This window comes from Suncus etruscus, chromosome 5 (genome assembly GCF_024139225.1).
Source record: "Suncus etruscus isolate mSunEtr1 chromosome 5, mSunEtr1.pri.cur, whole genome shotgun sequence".
NCBI lineage: Eukaryota > Metazoa > Chordata > Mammalia > Eulipotyphla > Soricidae > Suncus > Suncus etruscus.
Genome location: NC_064852.1, coordinates 14,600,071 through 14,616,619, shown reverse-complemented (window position 1 = coordinate 14,616,619; position 16,549 = coordinate 14,600,071). Strand labels below are relative to the sequence as shown.

Here is a 16,549-nt window from a genome sequence, read left to right as displayed (position 1 = left end):
CGAGTGACCCAGTGAGGGGCGGGTGCTGAGGTGGCAAAGCAGGGGGGGGGGCCCGCCCAGGCTCTCATGTCTCCACATGGATTTTTGGGGAATGGGGCACAGTCGTCTGACTTAGCCACAGCCCTGAGGGAGCTTTTAGTTTAGGGGGATGCTGGGTTCTGAGTCTGCAAAAGGGTTGGGACACAGGGTGACTCCCCAAGCATGGCCCGTGGGATGGTGGGGAACTTCTGGAGTGAAGACAAGGCCTGCTGGACCTGAAGGGGGAACAGCACCGGGTTGTTTGGGCCTGCGCGTTGGGGTGAGGGGGTCCCCATCAGCTCTGAGCCCTGTTGCTCGCTCATCGGGGTCTCCACCCTCTGCATCCCAGTTCTGGTTCCGGGATGTGGAGTTGAGCTGAGTGGGGTGCTCTGGGGGGTCGAGCTGCGGTGACATCACTGGAGGACAAAGTGCTTAGACAAGACATGATGCTCTGGGGGCCCACGGATGCCCCCTAATGGACATTGTTGATCCCTAGCAGGGCACAAGAGCTGTGTGTGTGTGAGTGAGTGCCTTGGGGGTGGGTTGGGGGCGTCTCCTCAGTTAACCCAGACATTGCCTACTTACTCCTGGCTGAGTGCAGCCCCCCTGAAAGCCTCTAGGGATGATCCCCTCTGCTCCACGAAGCCTCCCAACTCCTGACACTTCGGTCCACTTCATCTAGCGTGAAGTCAGGAAGTGGGTGATGTTTGGGGTGCACAGCTGCAAGTATCCCCTCATGGGGCTGCCTGGGGGACCACCGAGGGGAGCGTCTCCTGACCTCACCACTCCCTACAGCCCACCTATGTCCTTTCCATCTGGGGGACCCCAATCCGGAGAGATCCCAAGAGCCACTGAGGTGGCTGTGGAGAGATCCAGGTCCCCCCAAGTATCAGCCCCCTTGTCAAAACTCACAGGCTGGGTCTGCGGGGGCTTCCTGTGAGGCTCTGATACCCTCAGTGGGGCAGGAGTAAGGGCAGACTAGTGGGGGCCGAAGTGGGACTCCTTCGGGCAGTCACAGCTGCTATTGGCACATGGGCACACGGGTCACAGTCCTTTTCGGGGAGGGGAGACGTAAGCACCTGGGGCGATGGCCCCCCGCAGGCCCCCTCCTGGAAGGCGAGTCCTGGGCGCTGGCGGTGAGGGTGTCCAGTGTGTGAGCCCCGAGAGTCTTGGCACAGCTGCTCCCGTGGTCCGGCGAGGTCAGTGCTAGGGACCCCAGAGGAGCCTCCTGGGCCTCTGGGAGGAAACCATGAGTTGGGGTGAGTGGACCCCTGGCGGGTGGGGTGTTGGGACAGACACGCTGGGAGCTGCTGGTCACTATGACACACACGGATTAGTTGCAGTTACGAAGATTCCGGGGAGGCGGGATGCCGGGGCCTTGTCAGACGAGGACCCCCAGGCTGGCGGGCGCTCAGTGGGGTGGCGTGTTCCTGGGCTCAGGATTGGGGCGTCTGTTGACAGCGTGTGGGGCTGGGTGGGAGGCGGGCAGCGGCGCTCTGCTCCGTGCGGAAACTGTACTCATACTGCAGGGGACAGAGACAAGTCAGGGGGACAGGGATAGGTGATGGGGTACAGAAATGGGCCAGCAAAAAAACAAAACAAAACAGCAACATAAAGGGCCAAAGAGATAGCACAGTGGGGCGGGCATTTGCCTTACACAACCCAACTGGGTTCAATCTCCGGCATCCCACAAGGTCACCTGAGTCTGCCAGAAGTAATTCCTGAGTCCCACAAGGGTGTGGCCCATAAAACAAAATAAAACAGGTCAGGGGGGACAGACAGGTCAGGAAGACAGAGATAAATCAGGGGAACAGAGACAGGTCAGGGGAGGACAGACACACAGGCAGGACAGAGACCCAGGCAGTGGAGAGGACAGAGAGATGTGGCAGAGCCTGAGGAGTATATGGGCTCTCACCTGTCCCTTATGCTGTGTCCCCAGCATAGTGACCCCATTGCCCAGTGCTCCATGCTCCTTACACCCCACAGCCTAGGGCCTTGAGGAGCCTGAGTTCCAGGGACTTGGAAGGTTCTCACGGGACCCCTCAAATGCATTTCTGCTGCAAACCTTAAGAGATACACCCCTCCTCCCTCCTGCCATATGTGTGGGTGCACAGATCTGGGTGGAGGGTTGGTCCTATCCATCCCTAGCCCCCTGCTCTGCTCAGGACTGTTGGATGGGATGAATCTGGGGGATCTAAGGGTCTCCCCCAATACCATCTACTGACTCTGCAGACTGAACCAGATACCCTTCACCTGCTCCCTTGAGCAAAGTCTGGGACAACAGCGCCACCTGGTGGTAACTCTGACAGCGACATAACTGCGGGAGAAAAAGGGGCCTTGAACCCATAAACTGGGTGCTAGAGCCAGCGGGGGGCCAGAGTGTGGGGTTGCTCAAGTGGGAGTTGCTAGTTTGGGTCCAGGGAATGATTTGGGGATGGGCATGGAGCTTCTACAACAAAAGCAGTGAGGTCAGAAGAAAAGGACAGCATGCAGGAGAGTGGGGTGTGGACTTCCAAGTGGGGGAACCATGTTTTGGGGGGACCAGTACCCTGGTTCTTTGGGGGTCCTATGGGCTGGCAGATGTGAAGTTTCTCCCCCCCCCTGGGCCTCCAGAACCCTCTCAGACTAGGAATTTTGCTGTGTTGGGAGATATCACATGGTTGGGGATGATAGAGAGGATTTTGGGGGAACATTGGTTCAGAAAGTGGAGGGTACAGGGAGACATCACATGGTTGGGGATGATGGAGAGGATTTTGGGGGGAGCATTGGTTCAAGAAGTGGAGGGTACAGGAATGCAGAGGGCTGGACTTTTCCCAGGACTGGGAAACAAGGGTTAGACCAGGCAGGGAGTTGGGGATGAGAGACACACAAGGCGGTCGTGGACACCCACAGCTTTGTCCTGCCTGACTCAGTCAGGGGTGGGGGTGGGGATGTGGGGATCAGGAATGGGGGGGGGGAAATCAAGGCACCCAGACGCCTTCTCCCACCCCATGCCCCCCTGTTTTAGGTTATTTGGGCGTGAGGGAAAGCAAATCCCCCAGCCACCTGTTTTCTCTAACTCTCCAAATGAAATTTTGACGTGTGTCCCCCAACATAATCCCCGCAGGGCCTTGGATTCCCCTTCCCATCGCCTGCTGTCGCGCCCGGAGTGTTTGCCCAAGAGGCTGGGGTGCCCCCGAAGGCTCTGCTAGCTCCCTCTGGCAAACAGCCGGTTGCCTTTGAAGGTGGATTCGCGCCGGATCTGTTGACCGAAGACGTTAGTCCGTCGCATAAGGAAAAACCTGCACTCAAGGACCAACTGCAAATCCTTTTTGAATTAAAAAAATTTCAATTAAAGCGCCCAGGGGCTGGTGGTGACGGGGGTGGCGATGCCCTCTGCTGGGCACAGGCCTCCATGGCAGCTGGCAGCTCCCCCAGGCAGGGCCACCTCCCAAAGCAGGCCTCGACCTGGCTGGGGCAGGACCTCCTGCAGGGGAGACCCTAGCAGACCACCCTAGGCCCGGTTGCATCTCAGGGACCATGTCATTTAGTTGGGGGTGTCGCTGGCAGAATGGGGGTGGTCATCCCCTGAGCCCTCAGCCCATCCCAAAGGTGCTAAGATCCTGCTTCCCCCAAGGGCCCTGTTTTCCCTCCCCCCCCACCCAAGGACCCTGTTTTCTGCTGAGTATTCCAGTATAATCCAAGGGGTGGGGTGGGTGCCCCGTATAAGGGGGAACTGGTGGCACATTTGGGGGCTGATGGCATGGATTCAAAAAGCACATGGTCCAGTTTTCCCTGCTGAAAAATTTATTTTTCTGTTTTGGGGCTATACCTGGCAGCACTCAGGTGTGAATCCTGGCTCTGTGCTTAGTAATAACTTCTGGCATGGGGCTGGAAACATAGCAGAGCGGTAGGACATTTGTCTTGCATGCAGATGAATGATGGTTCGAATCCCGGTGTCCCAAGCCTGCCAGGAGCAATTTCTGAGCACAGAACCAGGAGTAACCCCTGAGCGCTGCTGGGTGTGACCCAAAAACAACAAACAAACAAACAAAAAACAAAAAAAAGAAATAACTTCTGGCAGACTTAAGGGAAAAAATGGGGATGGAACCTGGGTTGGATGTATGCAAGACGCCTACTACTATTCTGGTCCCTGAAAAGTTTTATTTTTATTTATTTATTTTTTTGGGTCACACCTGGCAGTGCTCAGGGGTTACTCCTGGCAGGCTCGGGGTGTGGTGTACCCCAAAACTCCTCCCAGATATGGGACCATACGGGATGCCGGGATTCGAACTACCATCCTGCATGCAAGGCAAACACCCTACTTCCATGCTATCTCTCCAGCCCCTGAAAAGTATTTTTTAATTGAAAACAAAACAACTGCTTAAATCTGTTGTTAATATAACAAAAATATTTATATTTTTATATTATATAATACATTAGTCAATAAATAAAAATACAAATAACATTTTATATAATACAAAAATATAAACATATATAATATATAGATATATTATAAATATATTTCATATTTTATATAAGATATTTTATTTTGGGGGACGGGGCCAAAGTGATAGCACAGGGTGAGGGTGTATGCCTTGCATATGGTCGACCCTAGCATCTCATTTGATCCCCCCCCCAGCCCACCGAGTGACTCCTGAGCACTGTTGGATGAGGCTCCAATCCCTACCCCCCTGAAAGCATGCAAGATTCTAACTTACATTGCCTGGAAATTTTCACCAGAGAAGGGGGGCTTAGAGGAGCTGGGGTGGGACTGTGTGTGTGTGTGTGTGTGTGTGTGTGTGTGTGTGTGTGTGATGCTCACAGGAGTGTGAGGGGACTGAGTGTGTGTGTGTGATGCTCACAGGAGTGTGAGGGGACTGAGGCCGTGGACACACACTTGAAGGTGATCTGGGGGCTGCCCTTTGTGAGGTCCAGCTGGAGAAGCTGCCTCCAGGCAGGCCTCTGGGTCCTGCATTCCCAGAAAGGCAGGGCAGAAGAGAGGCTGGTGTGGGTGTAGACCTCTGCTACAAACTCCGGCAGGGGAAACTGAGGAAGGAGCCACAGCAAGCAGAAGACATCACACTTGATTCTGTGAAGGTCCCACCCTCAGTTCCTGTCTCCTTTCATGGTGGCCCCAAGAGATGTGGGAGACAGTTGGTGGGGTGGGTGAGACACATTTCCCCATTCCAAGAGAAGGTTCTAGAATACCTGGAGGGCAGGAGAAGGCCCAATCTGTTCCCCCATTCAGAGGCCATGTGCCCTGTGGTCACAAGCCAGGGAGCAGCGCTGGCCTCAGCACCCCAGGAGTAGCCAGGCCTAGAGGGAGCTGCCCACTGGCCGCTGGTGCCAACACCTGTCAGGGACCCACTAGGGAGAGATAGGAGGGCCTGTCCCCCTCACCTGTACCCACTGCTCTGTCCTCTCAGCCATACACACATGCCTCTAACCAGGGGGGTCTGGGAGAGTACTGACCTCTGCAGCCCACCAATGAGGGGTGGTGGTCACAGCTGGCCCCTTGGGATCATAGCTGCCCTCCCTGGTGGCTCCATTTTGTGTCCCTGGAGGCCCAGGCATTGGAAATGCTCCCTTGCTTGGGGGAGGGATCAGACCTGTGTGTTGGGGTCCCCAGTAGGAAAGAAGGGAGGAGAAGGGAGGGCAGAGGACAGGGCAGCTGGAGTGCAGTTGGGGGGGGCATAAGCTTTGCCTTTTGTGGAAACAGCAGCAGCAGGTGGGTCCTGTGGGGGCCCCTTAACAGGAAGGATGGGAGGCTTATCCCAGGCTCCCCTCAAGGCCCAAACCCCAGCACAGGTGGAATTCATGGCCGGTGGTCTATATTGCCCAGGGATAAGCTTGGCCCAGTTGGGAACCTCAAGAGCTCCAGGGACAGGCGTGTGTCTGCTTGTGGGTCCCCTCCATGCAAGCCCCCACCAAACCACCTCATCTCCTACCCAGTTCTCACTCTACACCTATAGGGTGCAGGCAGAGCCAGCCGAAGGCTCAGCCCCTGGTCTGTGTTGTTTGGGGGCCACACCTGCTGGTGCTCAGGGGACCATGCGGTGTCAGGGATGGAACCCAGACTCCTACACCCCCACGCTCTATACTCAGTCTTCTGAGCCAGCCTCAGCATGAGAGAGAAGTTCAGGGTGTCCAGCCTGTCTGCTCTGTGTGAGACTTGGGAGTTCACATAATCTCTGGCTCCATATGTTATGAATGGGGGACTCAGATCCCAGAAGACACAAGAAGGGCCCCTAAAACATGCACAGAGCTTTTCTGACCTTCCCAAAGGAAATGGTCATTTCTACCTATGCACCAGGCAACCTAAGAGTCAGCTGTAGGGCAGGCTCTTAAAATCTTGGTGGGGGGGGGGGGGCGGAGAGATAGCACAGAGATAGGGCATTTGCCTTGCATGCAGCTGACCCAGGAAGGACCTGGTTCGATTCCCGGCATCCCATATTGTCTCCCAGCCTGCCGGGGACAATATTTCTGATGAGTACGGAGCCAGGAGTGACCCCTGAGAACCACTGGGTGTGGCCCTAAAAACCAATCAATCAACCAATCAAATTAGAAACAGGCCTGGGAACCCCTCCTGGATTTTCACCATGGTCAAAGCTGTCTGGGGGGGTGCAATGCCGTCACCTCAGCTTGTCCAAAGTGCTGGGGGGAGAGGTGTCCCTGATATGCTCTATTAGTCTAATCTACCCTTTTTTTTTTTTTTGGGCCACACCCATTTGATGCTCAGGGGTTACTCCTGGCTAAGTGCTCAGAAATTGCCCCTGGCTTGGGGGAACCATATGGGATGCCTGGGGATCGAAACTGAGATCGAGATCTTTCCTTGGCTAGCATTTGCAAGGCAGACACCTTACCTCTAGCGCCACCTCGCGGGCCCCTAATCTACCCTTTTAACAAGCCTGTGGAGGAACAATAGGATCCTCTCAACAGATGATTAAAAGACATTTATCACAAGCCACCATCCCTTCCTGCTAAGAAACTGTTAGTTAAATAGGAAATAGTAAATTCTTTAACCCGGGACCTTTATTTTTTTTTAAAGGGCCACATCTCCATGGAGTTGAACAGAATTGACCTGCCTGGAAATGGAGGTTTTTGGGGACCCTGCCCCATCCTCCCCCACCCCCTGGATGACAGAACCACCCACCTGGGTAGCAGGAGAAGAGTCGAAGAAAAACCGCCCAGAACACTCACAGCAGCCAGAGGCAGCTCCCAGGGTGAATTGCCAAAGCCAACAGTTTCCTGATTCATAAGCCAGAACATATGATGCAAGAGAACAGCCCATTGCAGGAGCCACGAAAACGCCCCGGAACCCTCTGCCCAGGACCAGCATGCAGCGTGTGTGTGTGTATGTGTGTAATGGGGGGGCTCAAAAAATGCCCCCAGGGGCCATGTAGCCTCCATCCTCCATGCAATTTGAAGCAGTTACAAGAAAGATTTAGGATGTGCTTTCCCAAAAAATGATTGTTTGCCTTGCAAGCAGCCGACCCAGGACCTAAGGTGGTTGATTCGAATCCCGGTGTCCCATATGGTCCCCCCATGCCTGCCAGGAGCTATTTCTGAGCAGATAGCTAGGAGTAACCTCTGAGCACCACCAGGTGTGCCCCACCCCCAAAACAAAACAAAACAAAATCCTAAAGAAGGATCCAATGACTGTATTTTGGAACCAACGTTCAGGGCTGGGGTGTGGAGAATGAACCCTTTAATGAAGCTGTAAGAGTCCAACAACATGGAAATGAGGGAGCAGGGGCCGCAGCTGAGGGGCCCCTTAGTGTGGAAGTATTCCAGTCATGAGGGACCTCTTGACTCACTATTTTTATTTTGGGGCTTCCCAAGCAGTGCTCAAAGGGGCTGGGGAGCACTGCTGGTGAGACCCAGATTCTTTGGGGTCTGTTTCTGCAGCAGGCTGGCATCTGGCCCCTGAGCCATCTCCTGGTCCCAAGAAATTCACGTGAAAGGTGTTTGGGGGTGGGATAAGGCTGTGGTGGAGCTGCTGGATTGGATCCTTGGCACCACACATACATGTACAACTCATGTACACACACACACACCCAACCACGCATCTGTACACACTGCCACAACCACATGTAATTAATACACATGTGTGGCTGCACATAAATGCACATACACACGTGACTAAAATTTGAGGGAAAACAAACCTTTTTTTTAACTCTGACCTCAGATGGATTAAGTAGTTGAGAAGAAGTTATCTTTATAGATTTAAAATACAAAGGAGATGGAGCCGGAGCAATAGCACAGTGGTAGGGTGTTTGCCTTGCACGAAGAAGACCCTGGACGGACCTGGGTTCGATTCCCAGCATCCCATATGGTATCCCCCTGAGTCTGCCAGGGGCAATTTCTTTCTTTTTTTTTTTTTTTTTTGGTTTTTGGGCCACACCCAGCGGTGCTCAGGGGTTACTCCTGGCTATCTGCTCAGAAATAGCTCCTGGCAGGTACGGGGGACCATATGGGACACCGGGATTCGAACCAATCACCTTTGGTCCTGGATCAGCTGCTTGCAAGGCAAACACCGCTGTGCTATCTCTCCGGGCCCCAGGGGCAATTTCTTTTTTTTTGGGGGTTTTTTGGGCCACACCCATTTGACGCTCAGGGGTTACTCCTGGCTATGTGCTCAGAAATCGCCCCTGGCTTGGGGGGGACCATATGGGACGCCGGGGGATCGAACCGCGGTCCTTCCTTGGCTAGCGCTTGCAAGGCAGACACCTTACCTCCAGCGCCACCTACCCGGCCCCCAGGGGCAATTTCTGAGCACAGCCAGGAGTAACCCCTGAGCATTGCTGGCATGACCCAAAACACCAAAATAATGATGATGAAAATAATAATAGTAATAATAAAACTAAGTTTAAAAAAATACGAAGGAGGAGGAAGTAGGGGTGATTCTGGATACCCCTCAACACAAAGCCAAATGGGTCAGAACATGGGAATAAGCCCAGTTGCCCCCTGCCCTGCCTCCAAAACAGCTTGGAGGTCTAGAGAGCTCCAGAACTCTGCAAAAAGCCAGCAAAAGCTCAGTGAACCAAGCTGGGAGCTCTGCCTGGGGCACCCATGGGAGATCCTTGAAGGAAACAGGAAGGACCTTCCACCCTGGGAAAGGTCCCCACACTCACCCCCAATTGGGCAAGGACAGGGCCTCAAGCGGGGTGAGACCTGGGTGCCCAGTCAGGGATACCCCCCGTTTTGTAATTCTGGAATGCAACAGCATCACTTCCTGGTGTCTCCACACAGACCCAGGCCCGCAGATGCTGGGGACTAGTGAACTGAAAATAACTCGCATTATGGAGGAAACCAGGGCCTGACCTCCAAGGTCAGAAGCGAGTTTTCGCTGGAGGTAGAGGAGGCAGGCAGGGCTGTGCAAGATAATAAACTTGGGGTTTCAAAGGCAAGCCCCCCCCCCCACTGTTCCCAGAGGGTGTCCACTGCTTTCTTGGCATCTCTTCTGACACCTGCGCAGGATACAACCTGGTGGAGGAGGGCTGGAAACTACCCAAGGGGGTGGTGGTGGCTGTGACTTATAGGGGGCTGGGGGGGCAGGGGACCAATTTGCTAGTGCAAAGCCAAAGCTCAAGACGGGCTTCAAGTCTCATCCTACTCCTGATTTCCCTGAAGATGCCTCCTGCTGTCTTTGTGCCTTTAAAGAGATTCCCTAGGTTTCTTTGTTTGGGGCTGGAATGATTTCTAAGAACTTGTGGGGTGACTGAGCTCTAGGAACAACAACAAAAGGCGGGGTGTGTGACAAGCTCATCTTCATCCAACTCTTATCATGGAATCCAGAAGCTTCCTTTTCCCCCAAACACTACGGACTCCTGATGGAATCCAGAGGACCCCAGGGGGTGGGTGAGTGGGTGAGTGGATGTATGGGGAAGATGCTTCCTGGTACCCAAGAGTGCCTAGTTCCCGGTGGCAGTCTGCGGACTGGCCACTAGATGGTGCAAAGGGAACACGCATTTTGCAAATGTCCCCGCTAACGAATTTCTCCAACATTAATAAGCACAATGAAAGCTTTCCAAAAGTAGAAGGAACCAACTATTGTGCTGGGATATGAACATTTTGCTTTTATAGAATTGGGACTCTGCCATTTCATTACAGATCCAGAAATTTTCTGTGCCGCTTTCTCCCTGCAGATGTGGGGGGTCTACCTTCCCCAACCTATCCCCCCACCCCAGTCCACTCTAAAAAGACTCTGCAGGAGGGGCAGGGAGGAGGCCCACCCGACTTTGGTCCAAAAGCAAAATCCACCCATTTCTTTCCACCTCCAGCAACCAAAATGGGCTGCCATTCAATTCACCTCAGTGTCATGATGTCAATGCCGGCAGAATGGGCCCCTAGCGAACTAAGCAATAAGCCCCATTTTTCAACACACAAACACATAAAGATGTCAGCTCAAACTGTTTACTAATTAACACTTAAAAAGACACAAATTAGATATGCGTGGCTAAGAGCAATTATAATCAAGACGAATTTCTCTAGTCATTTGGGAACTGGGTTTAAAAAAAAAGGAAGGAAAAAAAAAAGCCTAACTGCTGGAACCAATGTTTTAAAAACTGAAATCACGCCAGTTAGCAAATATGTTCATTTATGGAACATTCCACGTGACTGCACTCCCGAGGATTGACAACAAACACGAGAACAAGGAAAATATTTAGGTTGAAAATTAAAATTTTAAACTCCCTTCGATTTAGAAACATCTTCACTCACCTCGTTGGCATAAAAAAAAGAAAAACCCACAGCCTTTAAAAACCGGTAGCAATTAAGTGGTTAAATGTACAGCCTCCCTTGTCAATTTTTAAGGGAGTGATTAATATTCGACCGCCCTTTTACTAATTACGCTCTCCCTATCTTCCAACACTGGAGGTGGGAGAAAATGGTGGCCATGTGGCAGGCTGGGCTAGCCACGCAAGTGGAGAGTGGCCTGGGGAAGGTTCAGCCTACAGCAGGTGGAAGCAGCTGGGGGCTCTGTCTGTCTGTCTGGTTCTTGTTTTTAAAAGGTGGCAAGGGTTGGGCTGGAGCAATAGCACAGCAACAGGGCATTTGCCTTGCACCCAGCCAACCCAGGACAGACCTGGGTTCAGATCTGGGCATCCCATATGGTCCTCTGAGCCTGCCAGGAGTGATTTCTAAGCACAAAGCCAGGAGGAACCCCTGGGAGCCTCCAGGTGTAGCCCAAAATCCAAAAAAGAAAAAAGAAAAGGTGGCAGGGTGGCCTGTTCTGCCAGGATTATGACACTGTGAGCTAAGACCAGGGGTCCTGAAGTCATCACAGTCTTGGGGAGAGAGAGAGAAAGAGCTGGGGCAGGTCCTACCATGGCCCCTGGTCCCAGGATGGACAGTCAGGTGACCTGACCTAGAACCTTCCCTAAGCTTCTTCTGGATCCATGGCGCTTTGGAGCGCCCATCCACCCTGCCCTGTGTCCCAGGGAATCCATCAACTGGAGAAATGGGGGGCTGGCATGCGAGGGAAATGGAGAGCGGCGAAGACGGGGAATATTTATAAGCCCATCTTCACACTGGGAGAGCAGCCGTTCCATCATGGCCCGAGATTACACCTTCCCAGCTCCCGGAAGTTGAGCAGAAGCTTTTGTTCGAACAGTGGGGAGAGGACAATGTAGGCTTCAGAGGGACAGAGGAGCAAGGGGGGTACCCCAGGTCAGCACCAGCCTCATGCCAGTCCCTGGAGAGGGCTCCAGGCCCTGGCCAGCAAGTCCCCCATGGCTAGCAGCCCCATGCCAAGTTGCCTAGGCAGATTTACAGAGCTTGGTAAGTAAGTGGCTGCCCCAGGGAGGAACCCCCTCACTTCCATGTATTGGGGTCCCCGGAGCAGGCCCAGAGTCAAGTTGTGGGATTTCTTTATTTCCTTCCTTTCCCTCAAGACACACTGCTGGGAGCTTTTTCTTTCCAATGATTTTTTTTTTCTTAAACATTTTCCCTCTGTCCTTGGGGGAATGGAACCCAGGGTGACATGCAGACAGGACTTGGGGGTTAAACTCCAGAACATGGAGAATGTCTGCTGAAGGGCAGAGAAGGGTGCAGGGAAAGTACTCGCCTGGTGTACCCCAAACCTGGGCTCATCCCAGAATGCACAAAGCACCACAAAGACAAAAACAAAGGTGTCTGCTCGTTGCCCTGAGGTTCCCCTTGGCCTTGAATCAGGACTATTCCTGTCCGCCATTTCCAGGGCCACAAGTCTTTGCCTTGTTACTATTATCATCCCATGTGAGTGAGCCTCTGCTAACCAGATTCTGGGGCACGAGGCACACCCCCCCCTCCCTTGCTTAGAGCCTGGCAGGTCTCCTGGAGGGGGAAATTTGGGGGGTGCATCCTTTGTCAGACCATGACTGGCAGGACTGCTCAAGTTGGGGTATGTGCTTAAATCTAAACCCCCCCCCCCCCCCACTGCTACTGTCAGGCCTGGGGAGCAGGAATCCCCCAGCTTTTGACACACCCTTGTGTTGCCTCGACCTAACTCTACTGTCCTTCACTGTAATTGTCCTAGCACACCTCCTGAAGGGAGAGAAAAAGACTCCCAGTTCAGAGATATACTTGGGGTGAGGACATTGGGCAAGGTGGCCTGTCTGTGCCCTTCAGCCCAAGCTGGTCTCGGAGAATTGGCAGAGGGGAGGGGTACGGATTAATGGTAAAAAGGGGACAGAATGCAAGTTCTGGGGAGCAAAGTGGATACCCTGGTCCCTTTACCTACCCTACCACCTGTCCCCCCAGGGTGAGACAGAGAGCTGAGGAAGGAGGCAGAGGAATAGCCCATTGCTCTGTAGAAGCCACAGAAAGCTCTGGGCCACGAAGGAGCCACCCTCAGACTTTGGCCTGTGCAGGCCCTACTCTCCCACTTTCAACTTCAGTGCTTGTAGCTGCAGGGTCCCTAGCACAGGTGTCTTCGACTGAGCTCTAGAGTCGCTATGAAGCAGCTCTGTTCTCTTCCCAGCTGACTGACAAGGAGCAGAGGGGCTTCTCAGGGGTGCAAGGAGACCCCGGCCTGCCTGTTTTCTGACCAGCCCATCCTGAAGGCGATAGGATAGAGTGGAGGGAATTCAGTGCTTTCCTCATTTTCTTGCTGGGCTCAACGCCTGCTCACCTCCACCCCTGCCAGGAACCTGGGGCACAGGCAGGTTAGAACTCATGGGCCCCTGGGATGTGAGTCTCGGTAGAGAGGCTTCGGGGTTCTGTCTTGTTCTATCTTGTTCCAAGCCAGTGATTTCAGGGTTTTAATTTGTTTCTTCTTTTCTTTATAATTTCTGATTTTTGGGCCACACCTGGCAGTGCTCAGGGCTCAGTCCTGGTTCTGCACTTGGGGCTCTTGCCTGGGAATACTTGGGGGATCATCTGGGGTTTGGCGGATGAAACCCAGATTGGCCACACGCAGAATAAATGCTCTATGCTCTACTATGGCTCTGTCTTGCCCAAGTTCTCAATTTATGCCCCAGGGAATGGCACTGGGGGGCAAGGCTGATAGGCAGGGGAAGGGGGGGCAGCAGGACCTGGATTCAGGGACCCATAAACTGTCCAGCAGAGGCTAGAGGGGAGGGAAGTCTCTCTGAGGAGCTTACAGCCTGGGGAACTCCAATAGGGGCCTGTGGACCCCAGAAGGCAATGCCTGGGCTAATCTGTCTCTGAAGGCCATTGTCCCTCAGCCAAGGAAGCCCAAGGCAGTCTGGGGACCACCAAGACCCCAGATTCAGAGCAGGTTTCATGGAGTTTGTCCATGCAGGAACCACCTACACAATGGCAGCCCGGCCTGCTCCTTGGTTCCCCCAGATCCCGAGTTTGGAAACCAAGCCCAGGTGGGAGAAAACCAAAGATAAATGTGGCTTTGATGTCTTGTTCCTTGGCCATGACAGGCTTTGAAAGCTGCTACACTACCAGGATTTGTCTTTCGTTTGGTCCACCAGTTCTCAAGATGTCACTTGCCCTCTGCTGGTAGGCAAGTGTAGGCAGACCCCAGGACCTGATGACACTAACCTGGCTCTGCCTTAGTGTCAAAGTCTGAGGCAAACACTCATCTTGGCGGGGAGCTGGCCATAGGATGGAACCACAAGCCCCCCATGAAGTACATGAGGGGAATGGGCAGGGTGTCCTTTCGCCCAGCCTATGCCTATCTGTGTGTCCTGTGGTCATTCCAAGCCTTCACCTTAGGACTTTAGGACCTTCACTCTTACACCAGGGACAAGGTAGAATTGGAATTGCTTAGAGCCAGGCCATCACGTGGACTCTGCTTTTTCAGCTCAGAAAATACGTCCTGGTCACCAAATATTGCCCTTTCCTGCAACTGCTGGTGAAATAAAACAAACAAAAACAAACCAACCCTGGTGGCAAGGAAAGCCCTGGCTCTCTGGCCTACCTCACACTCTAGAAGCAGAGAGACGACAGACAGACAGACAGACAGAGCAGGGCACTGACTCAAAGTGAGCCTGAGACAAGAGTCTCTGGGAACCAATGTTCCTTCTTAGAGGGGCACCCCACTCCCTCATCTAGCTGGAGCAGAGGCCTGGTGGGGGCCAGGAGTGGGGTGTTGGGTAATGTGGGGTTTCCATACTGCCAAACAGGGCACACTCACCTCCTTCTCGATCTCCGCCAGAGATTTTATGGTGATTCCCAAGAGGTCGAAGGGTTGCATCTGAAATACAGACCAAGTCACCCCCATACCTACCAGGACCCCCAACCTTCCCACTCAATTCCCAAGCCTCGTAGTAGCCTGTGGGAGATGGAAGGGCCCATGTGAAAAAATTCCCCACCTCACCCACAGAGATTGTTGTTAGAGGCCTTTGAATTGGTCCTCATATTGCCTTCTAATTAGATGTCTCTTGATTGGTTCCTCTGGTTTACATGTTAAAAAAAAAGTTTCCCCATTGCCTCTTCATCTGACTTTTTTCCTTCCCCTTGGTTGTGGGCTTTGTTTATCCCAATAAAGGCTACTCAGGGGTCTGGAGGGGCGGCTGCCATTTTGGTTTGTGGTAGGGTGGCTTGTGGGTAAACAGCTTGCCTTGTGAGTTTCTGGCCTGCTATTCATTCCCAACTGCATGTGGATCATTTCCTGCGTTGGAGTTGCTGCCTGACCTATGTGTCTTGTCCTACCCAATCTTGGGGCCTGGGGATCCCTCTCCCTCTCTGGGGATTGTAGAACACACAACCCACCATTCAGCAAGAGATAGCCCAGGATATCCCTTTTAGCTGTGAAGATCCCTGTGACTACAAGGAGGAGGGCTCAGGGGTTGGGGGTGCAGTGCCCCAGAGGAACTAGTCCTAAGATTAGGGGTAAGGCAACAGCTTTCTTTCTTTGGGATGCAGGAGCTGGGCCAGGAGCCTGGTGGAGCTGGCACTAACTGCCCATCTGTCATGGCAGGGGTAGCCAGGTCCCCCTTGCAGGTGGTCCCCATCCCCTTGGATGACTTGGATGACAGGAGACACTCATGGCTGTGGAGCCTGTGTAGTCCCAGCGTGAAAACACCAGGTTCCTAATGGAACCTGTTTGGGCCCTGTGGCCCTACAGCTGGCTGGCTGGTTGGGGAGTCCTGGGGGCCATGGTGTTCGGAGGGGGGCCCAGCTGGCCAGCCACAGGGGTTTGGTGGTTGGGCTGGGTACAGAGCCTGAGCCGAGGTCCTCACCACTGTGTTTGGATCTGACCACCCGGTGAGAGGCAGGACTTCTGAGCCTGCACATGCGGCCCAGGACCCAGCATTAATCTGGCTGCTGTGACATTAGGTACGAATGGGCCCCACTAAACTTCCCTGCCTGGAGCCAGCGATGCTGGGCCCATCAGCGACCACGAAGAGGGTGTGTGAGAGGCGCCAGAGTCTATGGCAATGCGGCTGAGTGGAGTGAGGGGAAGGGGGGACAACCAAGTTACTCGTGCTCAGCATTGTCACATGCGTCCTGTCACTCTCCTCCCAAAGGTTTTGGGTGAGGTTCATTATAGTTCATGAAAATGAACTGTCGGGGAAACTGTTGGGGCCAAAGCAGTGGCACAGTGGTAGGGTGTTTGTCTTGCACGTGGCTGGCCCAGGATGAGCTGAGGTTCGATCCCCCAGTGTCCCATATGTTCTGGTGTCCTGGCTCCCCAAGCCAGGAGCAATTTCTGAGCTCATAGCCAGGAGTAACCCTTGAGCATCAATGGGTGTGAGCCCCTCCTCCCAAAAAAAGGAAGCTGTGGAGCTAGTCAAATCACCAGCTGAGTGGTATTAAGCTGAGAACAACATGGAAGGGCTCTTTAGTGGGGAGGGGGGACAAGGGGGCATGAGGAGCTTTTACCTCTATTAGCTACTCAAGAGCCAATTCTAAACCAGGCCATAGCCTGTATAGCTTTACATGACCCATGGGGTCATGTCTCAGAAGAGCTGGGTTCAGTTCTGCCTCTGATGGAAGCTGATGGAACCAAGAGGGCTCATGTGTCAGAGCGTGAGCAGAGACGCCCCCACCTGAGAAGCCAGGGGAACTCAAGGGAGAGGGGGGCTAGTCCTGCTACTAGGGAGAATGTAATTATCTTGGGGGCCACAGATCTGTTGGGGAAGTTGAGGCA

The 16,549-nt window shown here is 53.5% G+C and overlaps 1 protein-coding gene across 1 annotated transcript in view; it reads right to left on the bottom strand.

The window, feature by feature from the left end:
- Window positions 1-598: 598 nt before the first annotated feature.
- The window catches only part of MVB12B (multivesicular body subunit 12B), a 149,892-nt gene continuing 133,941 nt past the window's right edge, over window positions 599-16,549 (bottom strand). The window contains exons 9-10 of the mRNA XM_049774204.1: window positions 14,591-14,650; window positions 599-1,541 (exon numbers count right to left, since the gene is read on the bottom strand). Of these exons, the coding sequence (XP_049630161.1) occupies window positions 1,455-1,541; window positions 14,591-14,650 (147 nt within the window). The 3' untranslated portion in view covers window positions 599-1,454. The remainder of the gene's footprint in view (window positions 1,542-14,590; window positions 14,651-16,549) is intronic.